General features: G+C 42.9%; 1 protein-coding gene across 4 annotated transcripts; it reads left to right on the top strand.

The window, feature by feature from the left end:
- Positions 1-1,042: 1,042 nt before the first annotated feature.
- Positions 1,043-10,371, top strand: LOC101849829. Of its 4 annotated transcripts, none has more exons than XM_005094015.3 (5): positions 1,043-1,225; positions 2,628-2,828; positions 3,242-3,416; positions 6,819-7,178; positions 10,039-10,371. In XM_005094015.3, exons 2-5 carry the CDS (start codon positions 2,648-2,650, stop codon positions 10,226-10,228), a joined length of 906 nt encoding a protein of 301 aa, XP_005094072.1. In that variant the 5' UTR covers positions 1,043-1,225; positions 2,628-2,647; the 3' UTR covers positions 10,229-10,371. The 4 variants fall into 4 exon arrangements, with proteins under 4 accessions (XP_005094072.1, XP_005094074.1, XP_005094071.1 ...); XM_005094017.3 differs by lacking the exon at positions 6,819-7,178 and adding an exon at positions 5,283-5,642 and having other exon boundaries at positions 1,043-1,216; XM_005094014.3 differs by having other exon boundaries at positions 1,043-1,216.
- The last annotated feature ends 2,651 nt before the right edge of the window (positions 10,372-13,022 follow it).

The raw sequence follows: 13,022 nt of genomic DNA on the forward strand, positions 1-13,022 counted from the left end.
CTTGTTTTTTTTTTCCCTCTACTTTTTACCGTCCTATAATCAGATCGTGACCTCGATTATGACTCCGGCTCCTGGCCGCGAAACGCAAGACAAAAACAGCCAAATGTGAAAAAAAAAATTAATAATTGTCGTGTTCTACAAAAGAGTTTAGTCTCGCTGGTATTACATTTTGTAGAACTGACATCTCTGCTTCTTTGTTTTGTGTTTGTGTATTCACATCTAAAGATTTAATGTTTGTTGGAAAAAAATATTTATGAGGTACTTTCCCGATTATTTTAGCGGTTGAACATGCATACAACATGAAGTCAGGATTTGTTTTCATTTTTCAATCGCAACGCAGTGTTGCCACCTCGAGTAAGATTCTTGTGTGATATCTCCATCTCCAGGCTCTATACTGGTCCCATCTGACTTTGATTACCCTGTCAAACAAGTCAGCCTTCGCCCCTGTATACAAGATCTATGTAATAATCTTTGACAATGATTGTATATATAAGATATCCCTGGTTAGTCTTTTTAGTCTTCTTTTAAGTAGAAGACATAGTTTCAAGATTCAGGATAACCTCGATTTCAGAACATTGCAAGGTACCAGCATTTTTTCTCACAAATACATTCTGTAAAAAAAAAAATAATAATAAAATGACCGGTAACCGTTGAAAAGAAATCGGTTCTTCTCCTCAGAAGCAATAACCGCGGGGATCGGTTCTGGGGTCGATTCTTGGCCCACCACAAAAAGGCGTTCGATAAAGCTTCTCTGACCACATTGTAGAGTCCTCGCCCCCCCCCCCCCCATCTCTCTCTCTTTCTCCCCCCCTCCCTCCCCCCTCTCTCTCGATTCTTGGCCCACCACAAAGCAAGTCGTTCGATTAAAGCTGAAGCTTTTCTGACCGCGTTGTGGAGTCCTTGCCTCTTCCTCCTCCTTCCCCTTCTCCTCCTCCTCCCCCCCCCTCTCTCTCTCTCTCTCTCTCTCATCTGCCTGTCCTCGTCTTCTTGAAACTCGTACCAAGGTACGGCAAGAGAATTATGCAACAACGTGAAACCGGGGCTTTCATTACTTGGGTCAGATTTTCTCGGTCTTTGCATGAAGTTGAACAAGTGAGTTGTTGAACGTTACGACAAGTCGTAGGCTACGATAAAGCTTTCCCAACGACGTGCACGCACAGGAGGAAGTAGGTCGGAGCTCTTGTCCCTTGCGGAACGTTTTGATTACAATTGTACTGTAAGTACTTGATACGTATTAATTGTGAAAGAAACCGATTGTCTTTACTAAGTGTTCGACTATTATTAGGTCTATAGTCACTAAAGTGTGCTTATTATGCCTGTGTTCCAAAGCTTGAGGATACAATCAGTTATAACCATGTATAACCATGCTCTTTCTCAACAAATTAGCTTAGTTCAGCAAAACTAAAACTAATCTATATTGCCCCCGCCCTCCACCCTCCCCTAACCAAAAAAATACCACTTTTCGTTTAGGTATGAAATTTAGTATTTTGGGTCTTTACGCTTTTCCTTTCACGTGAATAATATGGTCGCTTTTAAGTATAAGGGGGCTATCCCGAAAAATGTTGTTTTGAGAAAATCGAAGGTTAAGTTTTTGCACCTTGTTCAGTTTCTTTAAAAGACAAGGAGAGTTTTCTCTATAGTCAAACAAACATATACACACACCAATGAAACCAAACTTTTCCTTTAGGTAGGGCAATGCCCGCTTTTGGTGTAGCTCAAGATTTCTAGAAACCTCCGAAATCTAGGTTAGCCTGCTTATGTCCTTAAAAGCGACCATATAAAGTACGTGTAGTCTAAAATGTAGGACATGCTATAAAAATAAAATTTGGGTGCTTCAATCAGATCGTGACCTCGATTATGACACCGGCTCCTGGCCGCGAAACGCAAGACAAAAAACAGCCAAATGTGAAAAAAAATAAAATTGATAATTGTCATGTTCTACCTAAGAGTTTAGTCTCGCTGGTATTACATTTTGTAGAACTGACATCTCTGCTTCTTTGCTTTGTGTTTGCGTATTCACATCTAAAGACAGATTTAATGATTGTTGGAATAATATTTATGAGATACTTAACCGCTTCTTTTAGCGGTTGAACATGCATATGTAACTTGAAGTCAGGATTTGTTTTCATTTTTCAATCGCAACGCAGTGTTGCCGCCTCGAGTAAGATTCTTGTGTGATATCTCCATCTCCAGGCTCTATACTGGTCCCATCTGACTTTGATTACCCTGTCAAACAAGTCAGTCTTCGCCCCTGGTCGCTGTAGAAGTATCTTTATACTAATACTAATAGCAGCCTCTATTTTAGTCCTTACAATAACAAATGGTCCAAAAACTGAGGAATTGAATAGTTGTGTTCCTGCTACAAAATTCTTTCCTGACAGAATATGATTCTGGGCACAATCTCTAGGAAGTTACCTGGCTAGCATCTGTCTGTCTGTCTGTCTGTCTGTCTGTCTGTCTGTCTGTCTGTCTGTCTGTCTGCTGTCTGTCTGTCTCCTCCCCCCTCTCTCTCTCTCCTTTTAAAGTTTAAAAAAATCGTAGGCTTTGGATTTCAGTGACCGCACCGCAATTGCATCATGTTTATTTCTATTTCATGCACTTTTTGGTGTTTTTTAAAACATTTTTAGTTGCGTGTTCCTGAGGAGAAATGGCCAACAACGGAGGAAGCGAGTTCGTAATTCGGAACATCAAGCAGGATGAAGTTGAAGAGACCTTCGATATGATAGCCAGACTGGGATGGAACCTGACCAAAGAGAAGTTTAAGATGCTCTGCGAGAAAAAGCCAAACAATTTCTATGTCGCTGTGACTCAAGATGGAGAAGTAGCTGGTAAAACAACATAGAAGTACCATCATCATCATCATCATCATCATCATCATCATCATCATCATCATCATCATCATCATCATCATCATCATCATCATTGTTGCTGTTGTTGTAAGTGCGATTTTTAAAAAAAGTGAATGAATAATTTTTATTAATTGATGGAGATTTGAGTAGCCTATTTTAATGTTAATGACAATATGAAGTATGTTCAACGTCTCGCCCCAGTGGGCTTCGCCAGGAACGATACGTCAAATAGAAGTACCTAAACTTGAACAGGGATGGTAGGCTATATTCTATTGATGCCAATTTTAAAGATTAATGGTTTAAAAAAAACAACTCTACTCTTTGTGTGAAGACTGATCAATCCTTCCCTCCCCCGCCCCCACTTTCCCGTTCATCTCCCACGTTTTTACAAGCAACACTCAGCTGTACTCCGACCTTCGCCGATGAATACATTTTGGGTAACGTGATTGTCAAAGAAACCATGCAGAAGAGAGGTCTTGGACGCAGAATAGTTGAAGACATCCTGGAAATGGTTCCCCGCAAGATCGTTCATCTGGTTTCTCTTCCAGCAGTTAACAAGTTCTACCTGTAAGGAATCTAGGGTTACTCTTAGGTTTGGTTTAAAAATAAGGTAAAATTCAGCCCCCCCCCCCCGAAGCGTCGGACCTTACTTGACCTAGTGCGCAAATGTATTATTATTATTATTATTATTATTATTATTATTATTATTATTATTATTATTATTAATATTATTATTGTTGGTGGTGTTTTTGTTGGTATTATTCTGTCTTCCTGGGGCCACTTTGGGTTGCAGTGAAGTGAAGTCATGCGGAAATGACGCTTTAGACTTATTTTAAAAATGGAAAAGGGTTCGGGGGGGGGGGGGGGGGTGGGTAAAGGTTAAATTTACTTATACTTAGGAAGTCCTCCGATAAGACGAAAAATTTGAGAGGGCGGACCACATTCTTCGCTGATTTGGTGCAGTCCACGCCGGCATAAAGTACGTTTCGGGCTCAGGCACGCTAAACAGCTCTTACTGAATTTTTGATATATATGAATTACACGCCTTTAAGCACGGTAACTTCGGCTTCAGGCATGCTTCATTTACAAGACAGTCAATACTTTCATGTTGACCCATCGAAGTTCGAACAGACTACACCTCAGCAGTGAGTGTGTTAAGAGAAATAAAAACAGGGCAAGTGATGGACACACACACATGTGCGGAGAGGAAGGCGGTAGATGCTCACAGCCGCGCACGTGGACTTAGGATCTCGCCAAGGGCAAAGCTACACTCAACCCCCCCCCCCCCCCCCAAATACAAAGAGAGTCGGGGAGATGAGAAAAGGAGGCAGGCTGCGATTTCACCTTATTGTCCCTCACTATCCGATAATTCTGATTCGGTATCACGCTCGAGGTGGGATCAAAGGCCATGGTTTTTTGTTGGGGTTTTTTTGGGGGTGGGGGGTGGGGGGGTGGGGGTTAAGGCAGTGGTATGAGTGTGGTACAGCGGGTAGTGGTACGTTCAGGCAGTGTGTGGGCCTCGTGTGCTGTAGCATAACTGGCCATCTAAATTAAGTTTTCATTTTCCAATTCGACCACAAAACAAAACGAACAAACAAACAAATGAAAACTACCATGGCCGGTAAAAATAACAGTGCACACTTTTGCAGGACCACTATAGGCCTACTTACAAAGGGAAATAGCACAGGAAATTTTTTACATGATAATCTCTGGACTGGATTATATCTACTTCGCACTCAAGCACGCTTCGGCATCAAGCACGCTTCAGCTTTCACTTTCTCCCGATGACCGTGCTTAAAGCCGGCGTGGACTGTAGTTGCTATTTTGTGCCTTAAGCCTTTTTAATTATATTATGTGTTTGTATGAGAATCGAAACCCTAGTAGAATAGGAAAGTGAGTGGTTGGTGGATGCTCTGGTGTGGTTTGCTCCTTTTACCATCAAACATCTGTTGTCCTGATCTCCCCTCCTTCTTTTATTTGTGTATTTCCATTTCGTAACACCTCTGATCTTCGGCATGTATTACTCAATTGTGTTCCATATGCCTTGTCGTAAGGCTCTCTGACTCGCAACCCTAAGGGTGTGTGTCGAATCCCGACAGCGCCCCGATGTTTTGTCCTTGGGAAAGGCACTTTTACACGAATTTTCTTCAATTTACCCTGGTTGGAATCGGTGCCGGGATATAGACATCGAAAAAATCTTGTCTGTTTGTTTGTGTTTGAGCGCGTGTAATCCGCTGCTTGCACTGTATAGTTCTCGGAAAGCCGAGAATATTTCAGAGTGTTTTAGAGTCTTTTGGGATAATACTAGTTGTAGAGTGCAGAGAGCAGGCTGTAGAGCGTGGACATACGCTATGTAAATGCAATCATTATCATTTATTATTTAAAAATACATTTTCCACAATTTTACATCTTTATAAAACATTCTTTCCCCAGCAATCTTGGCTTCAAACTGTCGGAACCCCAGCAAGGCCACATAATAAGTCACATAGTTACCGATGTTCAGCTTCTAGACAACAAGGTGAAGACGATCAAGGGTGTGGCAGACGACATTTCTATCGCACCTTTAGATGAATCCAGTCTGGAGGATCTAATTCAGTTTGACCATCGCCTGAGAGGTTACGATAACAGTTTGTTTGTGTCCACTTTAGCCGTCTGTTCTAGACTACTGGTGGCCAGAAACAAGTCGCAGAACAACAAGATTGTGGGCTATGTGGCAGCTTTCTTAAAGAAAGACGAAATTATTCTTGATGGATTGAACGCTGAATCTGATGACGTTGCTGCTTTGCTATTTAGGTGAGCGTCGTTGTGCAAAGTATGGAGAGTAACTGCGAGAGTTGAATGGATCGCTTGCATAGTTTTGTTGAGGTTGCTGTTGTTGTTGTTGCTGCTGCTGCTGTTATTGTTGTTGTTGTAGTTGTTGTTGTTTTTGGTGGTGGTGGTGGTGGTGGTGGCGGCGGCGGTGGTGCAATGGTGGTGGTGGTTTAAAAATTTTTTTTTAAAATATTTGGAGCGGTTGGGAGGGGGGGGGGGGTTGTTTGGTTGGATGAACAAAACATTACCTAACAATCAACATGTAAGGGAATGGGAAACTATTATTTTGGCCTGTTCGTGAACGCCTGCAATAGGTACTATGCAGGACGCTAAGTGCAGGGCAGGTAAAGAGGTGGTGTGATTCTGTATCATCCTGGCAGTCACACAGCGGGCAGGCTGGGTGGGGAATCCTTACGGATCCTGTTTAGGTAGGAATTCAGTGGAATGCAGGCGAAAGATAATGACGAGTTCTCTTCAACTCAGAGAATTCAGTTTTGAATTGGGAGCAGTCATGTGTGCAAATACAGTTCTTTCAGTTGTGGGATGGTTGTAAAAACAACAACCCCGAGCCGCCAGATAACGGTAGCGCGAGTGACCTCTCCGTCTCAGTGTAAACTCTTCAACGTGGGTGGTTGGCAGGGGCTCTGGTGTGGTTTACCCCTTCTTTATTTCCTGTCAAACATCTATCGTCCTCCTTTTTTTTGTGCTTGTTACTCTCTTAAATACCTTCAATCTTCGGCATGTATTACTCAATTGTGTTCCATATGCCTTGTCGTAAGGCTCTCTGACTCGCAACCCTAAGGGTGTGTGTCGAATCCCGACAGCGCCCCGATGTTTTGTCCTTGGGAAAGGCACTTTTACACGAATTTTCTTCAATTTACCCTGGTTGGAATCGGTGCCGGGATATAGACATCGAAAAAATCTTGTCTGTTTGTTTGTGTTTGAGCGCGTGTAATCCGCTGCTTGCACTGTATAGTTCTCGGAAAGCCGAGAATATTTCAGAGTGTTTTAGAGTCTTTTGGGATAATACTAGTTGTAGAGTGCAGAGAGCAGGCTGTAGAGCGTGGACATACGCTATGTAAATGCAATCATTATCATTTATTATAAAAAAATACATTTTCCACAATTTTACATCTTTATAAAACATTCTTTCCCCAGCAATCTTGGCTTCAAACTGTCGGATCCCCAGCAAGGCCACATAATAAGTCACATAGTTACCGATGTTCAGCTTCTAGACAACAAGGTGAAGACGATCAAGGGTGTGGCAGACGACATTTCTATCGCACCTTTAGATGAATCCAGTCTGGAGGATCTAATTCAGTTTGACCATCGCCTGAGAGGTTACGATAACAGTTTGTTTGTGTCCACTTTAGCCGTCTGTTCTAGACTACTGGTGGCCAGAAACAAGTCGCAGAACAACAAGATTGTGGGCTATGTGGCAGCTTTCTTAAAGAAAGACGAAATTATTCTTGATGGATTGAACGCTGAATCTGATGACGTTGCTGCTTTGCTATTTAGGTGAGCGTCGTTGTGCAAAGTATGGAGAGTAACTGCGAGAGTTGAATGGATCGCTTGCATAGTTTTGTTGAGGTTGCTGTTGTTGTTGTTGCTGCTGCTGCTGTTATTGTTGTTGTTGTAGTTGTTGTTGTTTTTGGTGGTGGTGGTGGTGGTGGTGGCGGCGGCGGTGGTGCAATGGTGGTGGTGGTTTAAAAATTTTTTTTTAAAATATTTGGAGCGGTTGGGAGGGGGGGGGGGGTTGTTTGGTTGGATGAACAAAACATTACCTAACAATCAACATGTAAGGGAATGGGAAACTATTATTTTGGCCTGTTCGTGAACGCCTGCAATAGGTACTATGCAGGACGCTAAGTGCAGGGCAGGTAAAGAGGTGGTGTGATTCTGTATCATCCTGGCAGTCACACAGCGGGCAGGCTGGGTGGGGAATCCTTACGGATCCTGTTTAGGTAGGAATTCAGTGGAATGCAGGCGAAAGATAATGACGAGTTCTCTTCAACTCAGAGAATTCAGTTTTGAATTGGGAGCAGTCATGTGTGCAAATACAGTTCTTTCAGTTGTGGGATGGTTGTAAAAACAACAACCCCGAGCCGCCAGATAACGGTAGCGCGAGTGACCTCTCCGTCTCAGTGTAAACTCTTCAACTTGGGTGGTTGGCAGGGGCTCTGGTGTGGTTTACCCCTTCTTTATTTCCTGTCAAACATCTATCGTCCTCCTTTTTTTTGTGCTTGTTACTCTCTTAAATACCTTCAATCTTCGGCATGTATACGACATGATAGTGTTGCAAGTGCCGTAAAACTCTTATTAAAACATAAAACAAACTTTTCAACCCTGTAGAGTACCCCTCACACACCACAACCAGCCAGTGTTGGGGTAGCATCTCCTCTCCGAACTTACGAAGTCTTGTGTTCAGCTCTGTTTTGTGGCTCCCTGTCGATTGTGGCGGGTCTAGTCTAGCCAATTATACACCTACAAAAAGCAGAAGAACGCAGCTGGCATTCAAAACGACCCACATGTCTGTGGTAGGGAGTTAGTGCAAACGCCCAGTGGCGTCTTGTGGGGTGGGGCTTGCAGCTTCAGCCCCACCTGGTTTTCTTCACCAATATGTTACTTCTTTGACTTATATAAAAACAAAACAGTTCTAAAATTTTTTTAAGAGGCAAAACATAACGTAATGGAACTCGGATCCAACGAAGTCATCAGGCCTAACTTTCAGTTTCGTTTAATCCGAGTGTTTGTAACAGCAAACATGAGGTTTTTGTGTAGATAATTACAGGCACCGCGCAAGCAGCGCATAATGCATTCGACTTCCTCAATCAAAAGTAGCTTGGTTTCAAATGAGAGGCATTTTGATTTTGATTTCTTTTTTTTTTCCATACCGCAGATATTCTGGAAAATTAAAACAAATTACAACTCTACCAAGCCACACTGTAAAAAGGCCGATTTGTTCAAAAGCACGCATATGTCATCTTGCATCTATGATGTATTGTTTGCCGAACAAGTTGTGTTACTGTGTAAAGCCTAGCATACTGCAACGTTTGATTCCACAGACTAGTGCACAATTCATTACATAGATCTATGTCAAGACTAGCTTGTCATTGTATTATTGATCAGTGGCCGGGGAAAAACTGACTGTGACGCGTTTGCATCTCTGCTTCTCTACAGACGGGAGGAAAATGAGCGAGTCACATCAACGGGGGCTCTTCCCACTCCAACTTGCTCATTTATGTATTCGTTGAATCCGAGTTATTTATTTTTTAAAACCGATTTTAATGAATAAATAAACGGGGAACCCATCACTTTTCGTTAAATCCAAATTTTCGTTGAATTTGAGTTGCACTGTAGTGAATTCCGATAATAAAAACGAAGCTCCAAGAACACTCAAACGAAACTTCAGCGGCATAATAACTCAAAAAGTGATCTGATTGGTCTGTGTGTCTATCAATATTTACTATATCTCCATCTAATCAGGCGTCCCGACTTCTGTCAGGAAGAAAAAAAATTGCTTTGGTTTGTTCCTTAAGCCTTGGCGCTTAAGTTTCCACCGACTGAATATCACTGGGGTGTTGCATGGCTCAAGGCCGAGACAAAGCAACTGATGGTTCTATTGGGGTGAGGCCACATTACAAGCGGGAGCTGAAGCTAGCGTGAGGCTAGTGATGAGCTATAAACTTGGGGGTGGCCATACTATGAGCAGCTTTTCTCAAGATTGAAATAAGCGGCAAGCTAGCGGGAAACAGTTGAGGTGAAAACTGGTGTGCTGACTGGCCCATGGGTCAGAAACACGACTCAAGAGACTGTGGTGAGTAATTTTCGAGACTCACGTGGAGCACATGGAAACCTCTAGACAGCCGGGGGATGAAATCTTCAAACACTGGTATGTTGGGGCACGGTGGTGTCGCTTTCTCAAAATGAGCCATGCCGAGCGGTAAGCAAAAAAAAAGGTAGCGAAGTATAATATTGCTCAAAACTAGCGGGACTCACGCGGGGACCGCTCATAGTATGGACATTTAAACATAAATATCTGTTATACATTGTCTCGTTCTCGCGCAGCCTCGCTCTCTCGCTTCTAATGTGGTCTCGGGGGCTGAAGCCGCACTGTCTCACGTGATTAGACACCGCACGCTTGACACAAACATTTGCCCACCCTCGCAGCTATATGTCGAAGCGTAGGCCTAGACAGAGCACCCCCCTCCCCCGAACCTTTCCCCTTCGCCCCCCCCCTCCCATCCTTTTTATTCCTTGTCTCTCTGTGTTCTTTGGAGTCGCGTTATTCTGATGATGTCATTTATTCATTCATTCATTCGTTCTTTCAGTCATTCATTCCTTAGTTTTTTTTCCTATTCTTTCTTTTTCCTAACAGAGAAATTCTGAACCAGTTTCCCGGAACAGTAAAAGTCAAGTTACAGATGTTTGATTCCAATCAGTTTCTCTTGCAATTTGGCGGAGAGGCAACGACAGAAAGATACAACCGGTTCAGTTTGGGAGGAAACCCCACCATTGTTCCTGAAGCCACAGCCTACAATGTGTCAGACTGTGACTTTACTCACTGAGAACATGTCTGTGTTCAACCACTTCAAAGGCGTATTGTGGTGGAAAAATCACGAGGAACACCTGAATGATATAGCAAACGGGTTGTCAGATCATTTTCAGGATTTCAGCCAAAACTTGCATTAAACTGCCTATCTCGACTGTGGACGATATTTTTGTGTTTTACTTGATGTAAGAGTTAACTTTTATAGATCATCAGCGGACGTCACGAACACTGATAGACTTTCAGGTAGTTCCTTATTACAGGTAGAATACAACATAAGTACATGTAAAGAAACTGCCCCAAAAACAGCCAAACTGCCTAGAGACTTTCTTCCCGTCTCAGTCACACGGGTAACCTAGTGGTTAGGGTACCGGACTCGTAATCGTGAGATTGCGAGTTCGGGGGTTCGAGCCTGAGCTCGGTCCGACGTTGTGTCCTTGGGAAAGACACTTTACACGAACTTCTCACTTGGCTCGGTCCTATCGGAGACGGACGTTAAACTAGGAGGTTCCGCCCCTTAAATAACCTAATACATGTAGTGTTGACAGGGGCGTTAAACCTATACCATTTTACCATTTTTTTCAGTAACACGACTTTTTTTTGGTATATGTTTTACGGCGCTCGCAACTCCGAAAGGTCATATGAGCGCGCGGGACACATTATACATTTTCAGTTGGCAGGAAATTTTGAATTTTGCCCGGGTGGTGGCCGAAGCCTACTCTTATCGATTTTAGACCATCACGGGATCTTTAATGTGCTCAACTTGCACACGGAACCTCCGAGATTTTTTGCCTTTGTCCGAGAAGTTTAGGTGTAGATCTTTCCTGCCGGAAGATCATGGTGTGGCTGAAAGACAGCAGTAAGAAGGAGCCAAGGAGTAGCAGTAGAAAGGGTGCAGAAAACGTCAGGAGCCCAGAGGAGGGGCAAAGGAGGTGAGGGGGGGTGGGGTCAGAAAGTGGAGACGAAAGCAGACGACAGAACATTGCTAGAGAGCAGGAAGGAGGTGAAAGGAGACAATTTTAGAGAAGAAAAAGTTTCTGTCGCTACCCGGATTCGAACCCGGATCCTTTGAATGAGAGGCGAATACCTTAACCTCTAGGCCACGAGAGCCCCTCATACGACTTTAAAAATTGCCAGAATTCTGACCTACGGCAGGAAATCTGCCAAAATGACAACCTAACATAGCCAACCCCACTGTAATCTTTACGGTGACCCGGATAATGAGAACGGTAACTACGAGTAAGTTAATTAGTGTGAGAGCGGGAGCTGTACTTTACCTTTAGAAGACCCGCATCTAATGCCACTGCCACATGTTGTAGCGAAAGCATTAAAAACAATGATAATTTTTTTCTCCTGTATCCAAACTGAGGATGAGGTTATTTTGTACAGTGGAGTCCACTTATAACGAGTCCTGAAACAACGAGAAGTCTGTTATACAGACGCTATTCTAAAACCCCGTTTTCCCCTTCTTTATCTTTGTAAAGAAAATACTGCTATTGCGCAATCAGACAGTCACGCGAGTCGGTTATAGCGGAACATTGCTGCTGCTGTGCACAGCACACAGACCAATTAAACATATAAAACCTCGCCAGTTGAGAAAGTTTTTTTGGTGATCCAGCGAAACAAAGAACGAGAGAGCCCACGCCAACCAACAATGAAGGACGGAGCGAATGAGTAGGGAGGGTGTGGCATGCGCAGACAAGCAGAACGCATCGCGTGATAGGAGAGCCCAGTCTAGATTATACCGAACCTCTCACTTCTCTGGTGCGGGATGGAGAGGTCACAATGTTGTGATAGATGGAGTGAATGTGTGACGTGCGCAAGCAGACGCAACGCACCACGGGGTGTGGTGGGGTGGGGAACAACATAGCGAGCGAGTTAGCCTAGAGCCAGAGCCCCTTCTTTCTGATCGCCAAATCCGATTTGTCAACATTGCTAATGCTAGAGAAAGAAATCTGATTCGATTTTTGATCAAGTAAAACCTAGAGATCATGTTGAACAAAATCATCATCTGGGGAAATACAAAAAGAAATAAACAGAACACCAAACTCATAGATTAGGCCTACTTTACTATTTCCCTTGAATTTATTACTGAATCCCTAATAACGAGAATCCTGCTTTAACGTACAGTTCGCACCGGTCCCCTCCCTCTCGTTATAACAGGATTCCACTGTAATTTTTGAAAATATTCCTGTGTTGGACATGTCTAACATCCCAGTCAGTCCGGTACAGGTGCAGGACCTCTAACTTTACACCCATCTCCGATAGAACAGAGAGAAGTGGTGTAGACCCTTGAAACTCTTCGAACAACAGCTCAAGTCATCATCATCATCCAGTGCCAGATGTTTCTATTATTCAGGATTGGTTTCATTTTTATTGAAACTAGCCTTAGCCATTGTAGTTCTTTTTATTTCTGTGGAACATTTGGCGTCAGATGTTATCATATTATATCCTGGATATTTAACCTGTTGGACTTGTTTGATCTTTTCACCTTTGCTAATGAGATTACAACTAGGGTTTGCTGCTTTTTTGGATATTACGATGCATTCTGTTTTCTTTACATTCATTCAACAATAATCCTTAACGTTCACTTTCTGTTACAACAGTATCTAGAAGCAACTGAAGTTCCTTTTCGGAACCTGCTATTACAACTGTGTCATCTGCATTCCTGATGTTAATATTTTCTCCATTTACTTGTACAAGTACAATGAAACACATATTCGTCAGCATCATTCCACAATCGCCTAAATCAGTTTGTGTGTGCGAGTATACTCAATATATATATACACACATATATATATATACACACACAT

Source organism: Aplysia californica, unplaced genomic scaffold (assembly GCF_000002075.1).
Source record: "Aplysia californica isolate F4 #8 unplaced genomic scaffold, AplCal3.0 scaffold00074, whole genome shotgun sequence".
Lineage (NCBI taxonomy): Eukaryota > Metazoa > Mollusca > Gastropoda > Aplysiida > Aplysiidae > Aplysia > Aplysia californica.

Coding starts and splice junctions, on each gene's coding strand:
- LOC101849829 (XM_005094015.3), top strand. CDS start 2,648: ATGGCCAACAACGGAGGAAGCGAGTTCGTAATTCGGAACATCAAGCAG. Junction 2,829..3,241: donor TCAAGATGGAGAAGTAGCTG/GTAAAACAACAT, acceptor CGTTTTTACAAG/CAACACTCAGCTGTACTCCG. Junction 3,417..6,818: donor GCAGTTAACAAGTTCTACCT/GTAAGGAATCTA, acceptor TTCTTTCCCCAG/CAATCTTGGCTTCAAACTGT.